Genomic DNA, 18,202 nt, shown 5'->3' on the forward strand with positions numbered 1-18,202 from the left:
CTGTGGAGTTGCAGCTCCAGAGGTGTAAGACAGGGCAATGGTCTCACACTGCATTAGCCATTAGCTCTGTTGCTGTCTTCAGGGTCTACTTTGTTTCTGTATGTCTACAGATGCATGGATTTGTGAATCAAATGAATTATCTGCATTAGGCCTCACTTTTATTTTGTTTCAGATGGTGAGTTCAATTTATAGGATATCCTGAGAAAGCTTTGTCTTAGATTTTATTTGTGATTTTTCGCTTATCTAAATTGATTCTGAGAAACCCAAAGAAGTAGTCAGTTAGTGTAAAAGTTCATAGAGGCTCAGCAAAGCTAGTGTTTTTATCTGCTGCTGTTTTAAGGTCTCTTCTCCAAATGTGCAAGTAAAGCAAAGCAGAGGTCTGTGTTTTCTGCTTGGATAGATGACCAAGTACTGTAATTATATTCTATGATAATTTAATAGCTGTGATATTAAGAATCTATTTCTGACATTAAACTAGTTTTATTTTTGTTGTTAAATTCATATGTACAGAAAACTTTTGTTGTGAGATTATTTTCTTATCAATGTTTTAATGTTCTGCTTGAGACAAGAATATTTGTTACCATCTGTATGCAGTTATAGTTCAGTTGATGATTAATGGTCTGCTCAGCTGAGCTTACATCAAGCAGTCTGCAAACAAAAAAGTCTTCGTTTTGATCTACATCTTAGAGCAAAGTTTTTATTTTCCAATTGCTGTACCTGGAAAAACAACTTTGAATCGTGAAACCTGAGCTTTGCAGCTTTAAACATTTTTCCTAAATTCATAGTGAACAAAGAAAACAATGCAGATTTACAAATCCACACCAGTGCACATAAAGGTAAAAACGTGCCTCAAAAATGTCCTTAGTTTAATGAAAACAGAGAGCAATGTGTATATGCCAGGCCTACTCTTTGAGCTACTGAGTACATTGGAGAAGGCAGAGAAAATAATGCTTTCATTTCACCTGGTCCATTTTGTATCACAGGTTTTACAAGAGACTACTGCTTGCCTTTTCTTGCACTATATTGAGTACATCAAGAACTTGCCTTTTTGTAGGAGGGCAAGAAGAATTTGGGTGCAACCTGTGCATTGCCCAAACATTCATCAATGTTTACAGGTATTCAGTTCTTGTGACTGAATGGCATTCTAGTTTTAGTTTGAGAGCCCATCACTGAGAAAAAGAAATGAAAGTATAAGAAAGAAAAAGAAAAGGAGGGCAAGTTGTATTTGATGCTTCATCCTGGCCAATGTTTAGTTTCTGAAGTTTTTACTCAATACCTTGCATTCAGATGATTAAAATTTATGCAAAAATGTTGTCCTTTAAATGTGACCTTCAGGTGTATCTTTTACTTCTCTTGCTGCTAAGTAGAAATCCAATTTTGAGAGAGTTCTTTATATTTCTTAGTAGTTTTTGCTTAACAAAAACTTCTAACTCATCATGACAGTAGTTGTTCTTTTAATACTTTTCTGGAGCTTTGCTTTTTATTTATTTGATATCACAATGCATTACACCTACCTTTTCAGTGCTTTTGGTGAGTGACTCTTGCTCAGTGTTGATGGTTCCCTTGTTAATGGAATACGCCTTAAATACACCTCAGCATAGATACAAAGGAGAGAAATGAAAAACTGAGGAATTGAGGAGCGGGCCTTTGTCATAATAGCTTTCATTGCAAAAACTTCCTTATATGTTTAAGTAACTCAATCAACAAAAAAACTACTGCAGTAGGGTTGTATTTAGAATATTACTGTAAACAATTTGCTTTTTTCTCTGTTTTTTGTTTTTAACGTTGTAGGTGGCTCTGCATGCATGTGGTGTGGCAACAGACATGGTGATCGAGCACTGTATCAAGGCACAGGCAGCCTTTGTCATCTCCCCGTGTTGTTACGGCTTCATTCAAAACACAGTGAAGTTTCAGTACCCACGAAGGTAAACTAGAGCTAACAAAATAAGCTTTAAAATGTCAAATTAAAAGAAGGAAAAAAATAATAAAAGAATATAGAATTAACCAACTGAAGATCATTGCAAGTATATAGGCAATGATAAATGATAATGCAGCTGTTCCCTCCTGTTTCTCTTTGCAAACCCATTCTGAAAGGGAGACAGATTGGTAATTCCTGGGTTATTTTTTCTGAATTTATCTATTCATAGTTCAGAAGACTTTTTACTACCAACATAATAAATGGAGTATGTGCGAATCTGTGTAATATTCAGACCTTTTACCTTAAAATAACAAAGTTAATATAAAACTCATGAAAATTGCTGTAAGAAGCGGAATTGACATTTTAATGTTGGAGAAAGATGTTAGCAATCAGCTTAAAGAAATGGATCTGCTTTATACCACAGTTTACTCCTTGTGAAACTCTACTGATTTATTCCCAAGTAGACAAGCTCTTCTGTATTTCAGTTCATAGTTTTAATACTTTTTCAATGGACATGTTATCTTGAAATCTGCCGTGTTAAAGATACTTAGGCTTGAGAATTTAGATGCCTTTGATATAAAGAAAAAATTAAATGATAAGCATAAAGTGGCAGAAGATAAGACACTAGCAGCTATCTGAGGTGGAACTAGATGGGGGAAGAAGTTTGTGGTTTCCTCAGAACAAGAAACTAAGGCTATCTTAAAAGGAATCAACAAAGGGAAAAAAAATATCTTATGCACCCATGTTAAATACTTTGCATATTTTATCTAAGTGTGCTGTCACAGAAGTGCACAGAGAGTAAATATAATGATTTTGTCAGTTTGATAAACTTTGCATTTAACAGTGTTTTCTTAGTCAGTTTGGTTCTTTCATCTCTTTGTGTGCCTCTTTTTATTTTCTCTTGTGACACAGTAAAGCAAGTAAGTATTGCTAAAGAAAAGGCAATAAAATTTTAAGCTTGCTACTGTTTAGCTTTTGACCAATTATGTTTTTAGATCATGAAGACTGGAAATGTTCACTATGTTAGAAAATTTTTGTTGCTGTAGATGCTGTGAGAATGTAAATTCTGTGTTTGTTTCCTGAATTCGAAATCTAATATTGTAAGCCTATGTAGAAAACTATCAGCCTTCACTTGACCTAGATTTTAGGGTTTGCTTTTTCTTCTTTCCTCATTTGATATGATCATAAAACCTGATAGCCTGCCCATGTCCCTGTATTGCGTGTGTTCTATACTCAGTTCTCTTGCAGAGGTACCTTTTGTGATATGAACAAAATATATGCATGTCTAGAGGTTGCATATGTGTAATGTAAAGTATTCATGTGACAATGTGGAAGCACCAGTAAATCTATATTAGCATTTATAATGATTTAAAGAGAGATTTTTTTCTGAACAATACAATGGGTGGGGAGGGTGAAGCTGAAGATAACACCAAATATGCTGCTTGTTTTCTAGTGAACTGTTAACTGTAATGGTTTCTGGGGGTTTTTTTATGCCTTTCTGTAGGATACAGATATTGCTGTTTTGTTTGAAATATGTTCAAGTATGTAATGATTGCTTCTGTTTTACACCTCTGCTTTTTTAGATATTAATTAAATTGGTCTATTTTTTTTTTTTTTTTCAGTCATCAGTTCAAAGACATTTTGTCCTATAAGGTATGTAAAAGGTGGTGGTGGTGGGGAGAAGGTTATGTGCAGTTTGTGCATTTCACTGGATCTCTTATCAAATAAAATATAAGTAGTTGTATCGTAATTGCAAGGAGGAGCATGTGTTATATGAAATGTTCATTAGCAGTGCAGATATCATTGTGTTGCATTCTCTCCACCATACTATTTTTTAAAGCTTTTTTCTTCAATAAAATTAAGTAGGTTCTCCACAAAAGATCTTTTTTATCATGAGGTATATGCAAGCCATTCCTAAGATGCTTCAACATGTATCAGTTAATTATAGGATACCAACTTTTTCAGGTCTTAAATACAACTGATTATACTGTGGAAATGTCTGATCATTTTTTAGGTAAAATTCCTGCTTTTATAGATACAGTTTTCTGATAAACATTAGATTTCTCCCTCTAATTTATGTCTGGAAGATTGGACAGAGTGAGTAGGAAGAGTTTATACTTATCAGCAAGAATTTTATTACAGTATTGTTTTAAAAATATTACTCAAAATTGTTTCAAAATTATTCAAATGTGTTTTGACCCTGGGGAGCCAGGGTCTTTGTGGAGATGGTTGGAGAGAAAAATGGGAGGAAAAATAAATGAGGCATGCAGATCTGGCAGAATGAAGATAACAGGTAGCAGGGGAGTGAAAAAGGACAAGAGCAGAGTGGTGGACAGCAGACCACTGGTACTGATCTGTTAAGCTTTGTCTGGTGCATTTAAACTAGTTAGTGAAGAGCAACCAAAAATTTGAAGGTTAAATGTGCTCAATGTGGAATGGAAAGAAAACATTGACATTTGGGAATAGTGGGGCTATACAGAAACTTCACTAGGTTTATATGTCAAATCCTAAACAAGAGTCTTGGTGTTTGCAATATAGAAATAAAATTTGGAGATGCAGAATAATAATTTGTAACAGAAATGTGAGACACATGTTATTTCTAATGTTCAAATGTTTTTTGGGACAGTGAGCCATAACAAAGATGCTCTTTGTAATAAATTATCCTTTTTAATCTCAATTAAGAAGGCATGTTAAAAATACAGAAAATTTCCAGCCATCTTATATAAGGAAGTTCAGTTATCTGGTGGTATGCTAATCTTATTTTCCTGACAGTCTGCTTTGTGTACAGTTTACACATGGAAATAAATGTTCATAGATGGAGATTATAAAAGTGAAACAGTGAATTTGGACCTGCCGTTATTTTTTTCCCTTGGTTAACATTCTTCCAGCACATTTATATGTTTCTAACACATAACCATGAAGAACTTGGGTTTCACTTCAGAGAAAAGTTTATTTACTTTTATTAAAACACAGTAAAAGCAGACCTGTTGACAAAGGGAAATGGTGGCAATTACGAAGTCAAGATGCCTAGATTAGGATGGTACGTATAACCTCATTAAAGCTCAGTGAATTCTTTTCTTAATCTGCTAATTCATGGAGGTTTAAATCACAGGGTTTGTCAACACCATAGAAGTTTCAGCATTTTATTATTTGTGTTGCAGAAGGGTACAGGGGCCAAGGACAAGGTTAAAAAATATTATTGCTCTTAGTAATCTAAGATTCTGTACAAATGGCCTGGGCTGGTTGGTGCCTTTAATAATCCTAGTTATAAATAACTTTTGTTATACAGCTAGCTATATGCATTTTTATGTTTCATATTAATAAATTGTTAAAGGTTATTGGCTAGTAGCCAAAGCTGCCATGTGTTAGCCAGACATTGTTTGTGTCACCTCCCTCCAGTTCCCATTTGAGATTCATTTCTCTTATCTTTCATTTTACTGAGATCTAAAAAGACATCCAGAAGTCTGGCAATTCCAAAACTTTTTTGATGAGAACTTTTTACTGTAATTCATTAGTTTATATCTGCAAGGAATAAGGTTATGATAGCTGTAGATTTCTACCATGATACATTTTGAGAGTTTATTTGTCAGACACTCTCCCTGTAGGAGAATTGGAAAGTAAAACTGCGTAACTTTGCACATACAGCTTTGAAAACTCAATAGGCATTGAAGGTGTGGGTGTTCTGGTAAGCAAGTTAACTGTTTATGCACACAGAAAGTTTGGGCAAGTTTTAATTATCTTTGTTATTTTAGAAGTACTTTCTTCTTTCTGCAGCAGGGAATGTGGCAATTTAATGACTGTCATGGGGAAATGATGTAGTCATAACTTAGGCTCTAGTTTAACTAGAACAGGGAGAGTTTGAAAGTGGATTGTTCTCATTTTGATGTAGGAAAATTTATTGTTCACAGCCAGGTATTTTCTGCCTTCAGGATCAGTTTTTCCTTCAGGATCTTTTAGGTTGATCCTGAATGGATGTATTTGGCAGGGCCGAGGAAGTTTGACCGACAAGGTGATTGATTCTTCTGGGAGTTAAAAATCACTGCTTGGGTGACGTGCAGTAGATCAAATCACCTATGGAAGTATTTTGTCTTGGCTGTTACCGATGCAGAGATGCTGCCACATGCTAGAAGAAGACTGTTGCTAATCAGTAATTGAAGGCAAAATTATTCTGCAGAATGTCTTTGAAGAATGCTATCTTTTCTGCATTGCATCTAATTCAACTGCTGCAGAGAATTAGAGAAAATTAGCAAGAATCAGATACTCATTAGTAGCCATGTGGTTGTGGTTACAAATGCTTGATTTACACATACACTAACAAGCCAAAGCAGTACCAAATCTGGGAGTTGTATACAGATAATTTTCCTATAAGAATAGTTATCAACATGATTTGAATCTTTGAACCGTTTAATTAGATTTTTCTTTCTTTATTTGGAAGAGGGAAATGTGACCGGAACAAATTTATTTACTTTTTCATTCTTTTTTCTAGGAGCACATGACCCTTTGCAGATTCGCAGATCAGACAGCTGTTCAGCTTCCACCTGAACGCAAGCTAATTGGTATGAATTTCTGCAGTTGTTGTGTAAACTAGCTCTGTAATCATTTTACCTTAATACACAAAGGAAGAAGTAGTACTTTTATAAACAGGACATTAAGTTGCTGTCTTCACACAACACCTGAAAAATCTGAGTTTCTTCACATTTCGCATCTTGCTGTTCTACTCTGTGGAGTAGAATGGTATAGAAACTCTTCTTTCAGAATGATCAATTCTGAAATGGATGGTTTGTCTTTTACTGGTTTTTAATTGTTTCACTTTACTTCCACCTGCCCATTCCCTTCTCCCACCATTCTCTGGCAAGAATGAGGTGTTTGTAAAGTTCACTGAAGTCTTGCTGTTGCCCACATATTTTACATTAAAAGCACAGATCCCTTTATCCTGCTTGTAGTCACTAATGATAACTCTCTTACAAGGGCAAACATCTAATACAAACAATGAGGCAGAGGTTGGGTTAGTTTTGGTCAGAAGGACAGCAAAATACATAACACTTAAAATATTTGGAGTAAGCAAAATCATTTATTCATTATGCAGAATATTCTAGTATTCTTTGACTTACAAAAGGGTATCATGTGCTCCTGTCTGGTATTAATGTTCTGACGGAAGCTATAAACTAGCTTTCAGGTCAGAAAAGACAGAAGAGAACTCTTGGGATATAACTGCATTCTTGGCTTACATGAAACACTGAAAAAATATATTAAAGCAGGAGTAGCAAGTAATCATAGTGTTTTAAAAAGCTTCCTTTGAAGAATTCAAAGTTTTTCTTACACTCAATGCATAAAAATAATATAGATTCTGAGATATAGATAAAAATACCAATTTTTTTTATAATGAATTTGTTCTTGCTTTTGCTATCATCACAGTATTTGAAAAAAATTAGTGTTCAATTACCAGTGTAGAACCCTACATTGTCTCCTGCTGAATACTGGAAAAGGACCCAACATAGTTTTGAAAGATTGTAATTTATCTGTTCTCTGTCTCAAATGTCAATTTTTTTCCCCACAAATGTAATTTTTATGTGCTTTGCCCTGAGCAAAGCCAAACAGAAATTTTATAATCTTATTTGTGTCCATTTCCCTATATCATTGCTTTTTCTGTTTTAAAGAAATTATATTTTTTTCTTTTAAGTTCCGTATAACACAGATCTGTTTCAGTGAAGATCATTCCCACTTCAGTGTTCTGTTTCAGCTTTGAAACTAGTTTTATGGGAATATTGTTGGGATACTTGCAAATAGTTGAAGATTTTTTTGTGTTTTGTGCAATGCATGATCAGGTATTGAGAAAACTGTGTAGACTTCATTTAATGAAAATATTCCTGAACAGGCAGAGACTTTTTCTACTGTATTGCAAATGGCAAAATTTTTTACTATTTTAGGATTGTATTGTAAACTGTATTTTAGCAATTACTACTGAATATATGCAGCTCCAATGAAGTGACAAATCATTTTGTTTCATTACATGTAAGTGCCTAAAGTGTTCAAATACAGCATTCTGTCTGTGTCTGTTATGGCTGAAACAACACATTTGTCAAAGGAGGTATCACCAACTTCTGTAGTATCTCTGAATGTAAAAATATGCAGTTGTGCCCAGTTCTGCTACACATGGCAATTCCCTCTTAGGTGAACAAAGTTCTCTTTCCCATTTTCACTGGACATGTGCGCTTTATCAACTCTATGCAGCAGTGGGATCTGAGTGCAAGCATGCTGAATGGTCTTGTGAACATCACTACGGCCCTCGTGATTTATTCTGTCTGATCACAGAACTGCTCCATGTACTTCACACAGACTTCCTGAGAGCACACAAGGAGCCAGGCCCCAGTTGTGGCAATCTCAGCTGCACCTTAGTGTGTACATTTTGGATAATAGTGATACTGCCGTCAGTGGCAGGAGCATGTACATGCTACTTTATTCAACCAAATGCAGAAGGTGATTTCCTGTAGAGCCACAAATATAGGAGAACACTGCCACAAGAAGTAATTTACAGAGATATAATAAACTGGTGTATCATAGAATCACAGAATAGTTAGGGTTGGAAAGGACCTTAAGATCATCTAGTTCTAACCCCCCTGCCATGGGCAGGGGCACCTCACACTAAACCATGCCACCCAAGGCTCTGTCCAACCTGGCCTTGAACACCGCCAGGGATGAAGCATTCACAACTTCCCTGGGTAACCCATTCCAGTGCCTCACCACCCTAACAGTAAAGAATTTCTTCCTTATATCCAATCTAAACTTCCCCTGTTTAAGTTTGAACCTGTTATCCCTTGTCCTATCACTACAGTCCCTGATGAATAGTCCCTCTCCAGCATCCTTATAAGCCCCCCTTGAGATACTGGAAGGCTGCTATGAGGTCTCCATGCAGCCTTCTCTTCTCCAGGCTGAACAGCCCCAACTTTCTCAGCCTGTCTTCATACAGGAGGTGTTCCAGTCCCATCATCATCCTTGTGGCCCTCTTCTGGGCTTGTTCCATCAGTTCCATGTCCTTTTTATGTTGAGGACACCAGAACTGCACACAATACTCCAAGTGAGATCTCACGAGAGCAGAGTTAGAGGGGCAGGATCACCTCCTTTGACCTGCTGGTCATGCTCCTTTTGATGCAGCCCAGGATACGGTTGACTGCAGGTGCACACTGCTGGCTCATGTTAAGTTTCTCATCAACCAACACCCCCAAGTCCTTCTCTGCAGGGCTGCTCTGAATCTATTCTAATGTATACATTATATATATGTATATATTACAGAGATATAATAAACATGTAAATCCATACAGTTGAAAAGTTCTTTTTCAGGCCTAGTCATATTATTGTATCTCTCACGTGTCTCCTACGCAGTTACAACTCCTCTCAAATTCCAAGCCACAAACAGAACCCAAACAGTCCAAATGTCAATGTTAGTGAAGTCAAACTAGGGAACTTCTTTTGTAACTAAGGAATTCAGCTGAGGAGGAGAAAATACTTCGGGCCATTGGCTCACTGTGTAAAGACTGAGTAGATTGGGCTGAGTACTGTAGAGTGTGATGTGCACCAGCTGTTCTGAAATGCAAGGATGCTGAGGAGCATATTTGTGCCACCTACTCAAAACTTCTGCGGGCACCACAGATGCATGTCAGGGCTTGTCATGGTACAGACACTCACACTCTGTATATATTCAGGGAGGAGAGATAGGCAGTTCCAGAAGGTAGTTTGGAATGACAGATTTGTATCCTGATGGTAAACAGAATGAGTACTCCTGTCTCCCGTCATCTCAGACCCCAAATATATTTAACTGTATGGTTCTGTCAGGAACAAGCAAAGAGGCAGGATCATAGGCTTTTGAGACTGAAGCCTTGTTTGTGATTTGAGACTGTATGACTGTTCGTGGTAAAACATTTCATGGAAGTGCTAAATCTTTCTTGCAAGAGAGTTTCAAACTGATGAAAATACAATCTGACAAATCAGTTCTGTATTTCAGAACATAATAATTGTAAGGATTAAATATGTAAAGACAGATGCCCTCATCAGCTTGTTATGGCTGTATCATTATACAAACTTTTAAGCAGAAAAAGCCCTGGAATTTATCCTTTTCATTTTTTCTGCAGGTAAATCTGAGACAAGTTTAGTTTTCGTTAGTAATTTAGTATTTTTTTTTATCAGCAGTTACATTCATATGTCTCAGTTACACTGGATCACTGCTTGGTATTTTAGCCTTTTGTTGGTCCTCAATAACCAGAGATTTTCAGATTTTAGAGGAAAGTGTGAGAGGAAAACAGTTATGGATATAAAGGGAGTACAAGTTTGGCAATTCAGAGGGCTAAGCTGTAAACCAGGCATATTTTTTCTTCTGTGGCTTTTACATTAATGCATCGATTTTTCTGTAAGCTTTGGGAACACTTAAAAATAATTGTGCCTGTAACATTTCTCCATATATAGAGTTAATATTTTTTCTCAAGAAACGCTAAAAATGAGGGTTACAAGTCACAGATGTGATTTAGAACTATTAATGATTGTCTATTTGAAGTAAACCAGATGAAGATAGTTTTTAAAGTAAATTTGGAACTTATTTTTTAGATAACTTACTGATGTGTTTTCCTAACATTGAATATTGAAGTGTATGTTTCTGATAGTTTCTACATTTTTGTTTTGCATGCTTTCCTTTGCTCTCTTTTTAGGAAAGCAGTGTATGGGGCTTGTGGATTTGGATCGGGCGTGGGCTGCAGAGGAACAGAACTACTCTGTCCAAGTTATATCTATGGAGCCAGAGAGTTGTTCTCCAAAGAACAATATGCTTGTGGGCATCCCTACTTAAGAGTGTGAAACTTGCATTTGATTTGAAGTTGAACATAAATCTTCAGTGCATAATGGCATCCAGCAGATACAAGCATAGCTGGGAACCAGACGTTGGACCCATTGCATTTGAAAAAGGAAGCAGCGTAGAAAGTCTTAAAAAGTGAACTGCATACAGAGCATCACAAATCACACTTGTAATGTGTCATTAAGCAACTTTTGGTTCTCTTCCTGAGAATCTTCTGGATCTAATGACTGGCGTGGAACCATATCCATCTGTAAAGGTTTAAAAAACAGTTGGTCTCATTGAAGAGAAGGTGATTTCCTTTTTAGTAAAGCTGTCTTGGCTGCTTCAAAATTACATCCGTGGTCAAAACTGCATTTGTGTTCCTAAGCAGGGCAGTTATTAGCCAATAATGCAGATCATTAGAGGAACAAAAAAGATCAAATGTATGGTGTCAGTGAAAAAGACTGTGCAACAGGAGGTGGCCTGACTTTGCTAAAGAATTCCATACTTCTATAGGAATATTATTTTTAATAAAAGTTCATCGGAATACTTTGGGCATTGTTCTGCTTATTGTATTCTAACTTACCAGTCTTTTTAAAAAGACTTAAAAATTATCTTTAAATATTACACATGGATTCTGTAACAAGGCATTGGAAAGTGTGTTTAATTAAAGAAAGCAAACCCATAATTATCTATTGATCTAACAGGAGCTAGTGAGGATGTCAGTGAATGGATACTTCACTGCCGCCTCTGCCAGCCGAAGTGTATAGCTTCCCGTTCTTAAGAACCTTGCTGTCAGAAGAAATTTTTAAGGACAGTTCATGTGTCTGTGTACATCACCTTCATTGATTTTATATTCAGTTTAAAATGTGAACAAAATTGCAGTTGTGCAACAATTTGAAAAGATCAAACAGTCATGGTACTGTACAGTAAAAATAAATGTTCTGTGCTCTGATTAGTAGGTGGTGTTCTACCCTAATTTAAAATCATCTGTTGACACTGGCACAGTGGAAAATAGCTCCTAATGAGATTTTACTGCATGTTTATGAATTTGATACATTTATGAATTCTGCTATGGTTTAATTTAAATATATCTGAACTTTGGTCATTGTGAACATACCTTCACTGCATGTGGCAAGCAGAATTACAAACAGTAGGTATTGGAAGAAGAGGAAGGGTTCCTGAAATAATTTATTCTTCATGAAGCTTACATCTCTAAAAGATCTAAATACTTGGGTGTGTTTTAATGCGAAGACTGAAGGAAACTGCAACTCACCTGGAAGCACGAATGTTAGCCGGTAGGTATGAATTAATACCTTTAGCCTGAGTTCTTTGGTAGATAATGATTGAGTACTTTTTCTGCAGCTTTCTATAGTTACAGGAATAACTGGAGGTTGGAAAAATATATAGCAAACACAAGAGACATGGCAATAAGAGTTGCCTCCAAGATTTTCTGGCATACTTGCCCAAAGATTTCAGTTTTTAGCAGTGTGTCATGTCTGAACATTATTCATGTTAAATTACTTTCTTTAAAACTCCAGATACTACATTTGGAGTGAGAAAATGTCTCTTTATTACCATTTTGTGCTGAAGAAAGAACCCATCAAGGTGAGACGTCTGATGCAAGCTTTGATACTGTTTACAGTAAGTATTTTCGCAATGTTATGCTCCAGACATATTTTGATGGCATCTCATAATATCTGTCATCTTGATACCTTATGGCATAGTGAGCCTGCATCCCATTTGTAATACTGCTTTGTGACTTTGTCACACATGGCATCTGTTTGCTCAGGTTCTTCTTGGGAGAACAGAATCTTCCTCTTGTCTAAGGGTAGAGTTACCTTACTATGAATAGTAAAGCCCGAACTATAAGTGAGGTGAACTGATGTTTGTTGAAAACTAAAGAAAAGGAGATGAAAAAAGCATAAAAAGGAGAAAGTATTTTCAACAGCTGATAATAGCTAAGTGACCGCAGATTAAATTGCCACTCCATGCCATATATTTCTCTCTAGAAATGTGAGCTCAATTATATTAATTTTTAGGTATGTTAATTTGTTAAATGTTTCCATATACATAAATGGCATGGAATTAATAGAGCCTGGAATTCCCTGAACAAGGTGGCTGGACATTGTGGTCCTGCTAGTAAACAACTGTTGTTTTTCTAGTAGCTTGTTATGCAAGGAGCTAGCTTAATGTCCCAGATGCAGACCTAAATCCTGTTATTGTTTTATGTGTTTGGCCCCACTGAACCAGCTGTATGGTAAACAAAATTTTGTCCTAACACAGTCATAATTTTGTGTGGTCTTGCCAGTCTGCCTTTGTATTACTCTTGTAGCCAGTAATACTGGAAAAAAGTAACAGGAAACAGATGACCAAACTGAACTGAGCTCCTCTGTGTGTTAGTCATCTGTGTGTACCATGTATCTTTATTTTTGCCTTTACCATGTTAATTATCTGCTTCCTCACGCCTATTTTAAGAGGTTTAAGTACTGCTGTATTTAGGAAGAGGTAGTAATCTACAAGGGAGGCTCCTAGTAGGTACATTGTTTCCTGATTTTCCTTTGGCTTGATCTTAATAGAAAAAGTTAGAAATGTTAGTATTACTCTGCTAAACCAATCTATTGATTGTTCTCACAAAGACACATATAAAATACCTCTTTCATAGAGATGCCATAAATCTTAGACTGGTGTTTTCTGTTTGTGATTATTGCTTGACTTTCAGCTACCTGGTGGATCTATCCTTTGAAAGGGCAAGGATAATAAGCAGAAATGTCTTTTCAAATAGCTGTCTTCCTAGGACAAGTACTACTTTCAGTGTTTTTGCCTGGGAGCATTTGCCTGTCATAACAAACTTCTGATGGACAATCTCAGCCCAAGTTCCTGTGATTTTATTACTAATTTTTTTTCTTTTTTTTAAGGGAAGATCTAGATATCATACAGGTACCTGCCTGTATGTCTGCTGTCAAAAATGTTACTTACCTGTCTCTTTAATAAAATGAAGAAAACCTCAGAACTTTCCATGCTCAGACTTGCACTGAAAACTACCTGGCTATCAGGGTTTCAGTTCAGTAGCTTGTCCTTAGCACGTTTCAGCTTATTACAACTATTATTAAAAGGCATTCAATTTCCTGAGTTAATAATATAAAGATTACATACAAATAGTAAAATTAGAACCAAACTAATTTTCTCTTTGCTTGTAGCTTTTATTTACTCAGAAATAAAATGATTAATGAAGTGTTCTGGTTTGCATTCTTCTCCTCAAAGTGAATTTAAGAAAATGGGAGGTTGTGAATGCTCCATCCTTGGCGGTGTTCAAGGCCAGGTTGGATGAGGCCTTAGGTGGCATGGTTTAGTGTGGGGTGTCCCTGCCCATGGCAGGGGGGTTGGAACTAGATGATCTTAAGGTCCTTTCCAACCCTAACTATTCTATGATTCTATGAAATGGCTGTATTCTCAAAATTCCCCAGATATGCCTTATGGGTAAGGAAGAGTGTTTAGGGTAGTTTTATAATAAGCCACTCTGGTAATTTCTGAGTGAAAACAGAACAGTTTTTAAACTTTTTATGTGTCAAGTGGTGTATTTCTTAACTTGTAATTTGAAATAATTTTACTTCCATGTTTGAATCCTTTGCATATTTTGAGTTGGTTTGGTTTGGTTTGTTTTTTTTAAGGTGCTAGCAGAAGTGTTCATTTTATGGAAAGTGAGTGGTAGTGTTTGAGTATTCTTGTTAACTAAGTAATCACAGATACTATGAATTAAATTATTGACTAATTGTATGCTTTCTCCCCTTCAGACTATATTTTATTCGATTGTTGCTGATCTTTCATAAGTTTACACAGCATCAGCTCTGATGGAGTCCTTGAAACAGGTTTGCTAAATGTTATGGTTTTGCTAATATTGAATATGATAACTAATTTTAGTGCTGATCTTTTATTAAAGGAAAACAAACAAAATCCACAAAACCCCCAAAGATGTGTTCCAATATGATTGAAAAATATGAACCTGTTATGTGAATTGAAATGTGCCTATATCACTTCATCAGCTTTAACGTCACATTCCTTGTGATAGATGGGTCAGTCTTCCTTGAGTGAAAGATTTGCCTTGAGCTTTATGAATTAGAAGAGTACTTATTCAGGATACGCTTATTCAGACTGCCCTTAAAATGGCAAGATCTCCATGATACTGAGGACAACAAGTTTTCATGCACTGACTTTCAAACACATGAAACATCATTTTTAGACTCCATTGCTTGTGGGTATTTGAAAAGTTTTAAGGGGCTTCTTTTTTAAAAACATCTGCATTAGCTTCAAATACTAATTTTTTGGGGGTGTTGAATTGACCTTTTGAGAGGTTGAGTAAGCTTTGGCTAATAGAAGCTGTAATACCATATTGGAGTTGTGACCTGATGAAAAGCTCTTGAACTGTTTTATATTGGACTTGAGCAACGGCAGAAATCTTCTGTAGCTCACTATGGTAGACATGCCTGCAGCAGAATGGAATATGGATATGCAATGCAGAGCTAGAAAAAGAAATACCGGGCGTGAGCTCTTTGTACTTTCCCAGAGGGGTACAGCTGGTAGTTGCTGAGTGGAGCACACATGGAAGCGAGACGAGTCATGGGGTATGTAAGTACTAAAGTGTAACAATGCAGTGGTAGCCCAGAAGGTGTGTCACGTGTGCCCAGTACAGTACAAAACACACAGATGCTTTCAGCTTTTTGGATCTGCTGTACCTAAACGCTTCTCTGCCACTCATGGCTTGGTTAGTTCACAGAGTACAGAAATAATTTATTGCTGATCATATTACTGCTAATACTGTTTGGTTTTTTTTTAATTACCCCCCTTTATTTTCAATGGATGTCTTTTTGAGTTTGGAAACCATTCATCAGCACCAGCACCCAGTGTGGTATTTATGTATTCGTGAGGATTGAGTTACATTTCTTGAAGCTTAGAAAATAAATCTCTGTTTTGACTGCCTTCAGAATCGGGGTACAAGTAAATGAATGTTGGAGTCAGAAAAAACTTCCATATGTGAGAACTAAAGTAATGTCAGCAATTGTATTATATAGTCATGACATTTGGGTAAACCATTTGCTAGTTGCGAAAGAATTAGAAATAGATACATCATACAGAAAAAAGGCATTTGTGCTTCTTAGCTGTGTTCCCTTAATATGACAAAGCCAAAGTCGAATTTCAGAAACTGTTTAAATATTTTTGTGCACTTTAATTCATCAAAAACATTAGTTCACATTAAAATTCTTGTATTTCTGTCAGTCCTAAGTAATTTTATGTAACTTTCTATTAGTGTGTTGTTATAGCTCCCATTTTTCTTGCTTTCCCTTCTCCCAGTGCTAGTTCTCCAACCCAGGTCAATGCTGTCCCAACACACCCAAAGTATTTCATGCATATTTTTAATTGTTAATGGCTTTTTCTGAGCGTTGTATCAATTTAAAATAACATGCCAATGTACTTATTGTTCCCTTCATTCTAATATGTCGTTGTAATTTTTAACATTTTCATTAGTATTTGGTTGCTTTTGCTGCATTTAGTGTTGTAACATTTCATTTAATGTTATACTTAGGATTTGAAGGTTTATGGAAGGACTGTATTTTTGAATGTATGAGGATAGAGTAAGTTACTGTGTTTTGAACTGTTACCTGTGCAACTGTGTTGTAGCTCAAACACCTTCAATTATAGCAATACAATTCTAAGTTATATTCAAGAGAAATGCAATTGTCCAGTCATGGATGCAAGAGACAAAGGGAAATCACCTCTGTTACATGAAAGTAATTAAAAGGAAAAGGCATATTTAAGGTAAACAATGCAATGGTAAACTCATCTGCACCATGGACCAGAAAACTCAAAACTTAACTTTCCTTTATCTCCAGTATTGCTTTGATGTCCAACTTCTGATGTGTTTCTTAGTCTTTTCTTTCTTTGGATTTCTGTAATTTTGTTCTTCCCCAAACAATAGCACATCAAAAGGCCTTGTCATGACTCCAGTTAGACAGGCATCATTTTGGAATGATTAGGAATTGATCTGCCAGAACAAATGTTCCTAAAATGTTGTGGGTAAGGAAAGGGAGAGAGAATTTTTTGCAGTTTTAAAGCTTGTGTGGGGAGGTGATACCTGCTTCTGAAGGATGCTGCAAAGTTAAATGGAAATCATAGATGTACTGGGTTGAAGGGCTTTCAGGAGGCCTTGATCTGTGATTTTCCCAGGGATGGAAGAGACCTGCATGTAGTTCCCTTTCTGAAATCATTGGGGAACTTCCCCAGGCTTCACAGCCTTTGAAAGACAATAAAGGACAGCTTCCTGATGTCAGCCACCTCTTCCAGCACTCTCAGATGTGTCCTAGCTGCTCCTATGGACTTCTATAAGGCAGAGAACTGCATCCAATGGGGGGATGTCCCATACTTGGATGAGGTAGAGAACTGTGGCCGAGAGAGAGTCCAAGTGAGGGCAACAGGTTGGGTCTATGGTATGATGGGAAATGTTAAGCATGGAGGAAATAGCTATATGCCTATAAAATAAACATGAACAAGTCTAAAATTAACTTTAAATTAACTTGTTTAAAAAAAAAAGCCACACTGACTACTTCACCAAGGAACATCTGACTTTTACCAGATGGTTTAGCCTAATATTTTCAAGACAGCTGGGGCACTTTCAGTGCAGGCATGTGGATGGGAGCAGTGGGGTGTAAATGTGGAGAGGGAAGGGTTAGTTGCGTGGAGGATGGTTATTTGAGATACTCCAGCTGCGGAACTCACTCCCTCTAGCAGTTTCCTTTCCTTGCCCCCCATATGTTTGTAGGGACATTTTTCATCTGGTATTTCCTGGACTGTGGACCAATTCTGGGTTATCTATGGCTATTTGAATTTATAAATGTAAAAGCTGCTTATATATTTTCTGGAAACAAGCTGACCTACTATTTGGTTGCATTCAGTCTATATAAAAATACATACCAAACCACAAACTTAAGGTGAAGAAAATTATGATTTTAATAGCTTGTATACAAAATATCCTGTTATTTTGCAGAGAAAATACAAAAGTGATGGCCTGGAATAACATAACTGACTTACAGTAGAACTCTGGGGGTACCAGTAAGTTTGCAAACTTAAAGGTAATTCATCCTGTTTATAATATGCATGTTTCTTTGTGGCATCTGTATTTAGCTAGTGCAATTCTGCATGACAGGCTATTACTCAGCCAGGTTTTAAACTGGGGTTTTAAAGAGAGGTTTTTAAATACAAGTTTTTAAAATAAGGGTAATGAAGTTATCTGTAGTTAAAATAGACAATCAGGAAGGATCATGGAGGCTGGAAGCCTCATGTTTTAGAACTTAGTCCAAGAACTTTGAGCCAACTCCTGTTCATTAAAACATTGCCTCTCCTTTCTCAGAGGCCTCCACTCTGGAGGGCTGTTGGCAACCAGGAGAATCAATGTTCTGATTCACTGTTGCAAA

At 36.4% G+C, this 18,202-nt stretch overlaps 1 protein-coding gene across 1 annotated transcript in view; it reads left to right on the top strand.

Annotated features, from left to right (window-relative positions):
* GSTCD (glutathione S-transferase C-terminal domain containing) overlaps positions 1–11,499 on the top strand; it is a 56,455-nt gene extending 44,956 nt beyond the window's left edge. Inside the window, exons 9-12 of the mRNA XM_080619689.1 lie at positions 1,792–1,925; positions 3,541–3,571; positions 6,405–6,474; positions 10,615–11,499. Of these exons, the coding sequence (XP_080475815.1) occupies positions 1,792–1,925; positions 3,541–3,571; positions 6,405–6,474; positions 10,615–10,751 (372 nt within the window). The 3' untranslated portion in view covers positions 10,752–11,499. The remainder of the gene's footprint in view (positions 1–1,791; positions 1,926–3,540; positions 3,572–6,404; positions 6,475–10,614) is intronic.
* The last annotated feature ends 6,703 nt before the right edge of the window (positions 11,500–18,202 follow it).

This window comes from Psittacula echo (assembly GCF_963264785.1).
Source record: "Psittacula echo genome assembly, chromosome: 1".
Taxonomy (NCBI): Eukaryota; Metazoa; Chordata; class Aves; order Psittaciformes; family Psittacidae; genus Psittacula; species Psittacula echo.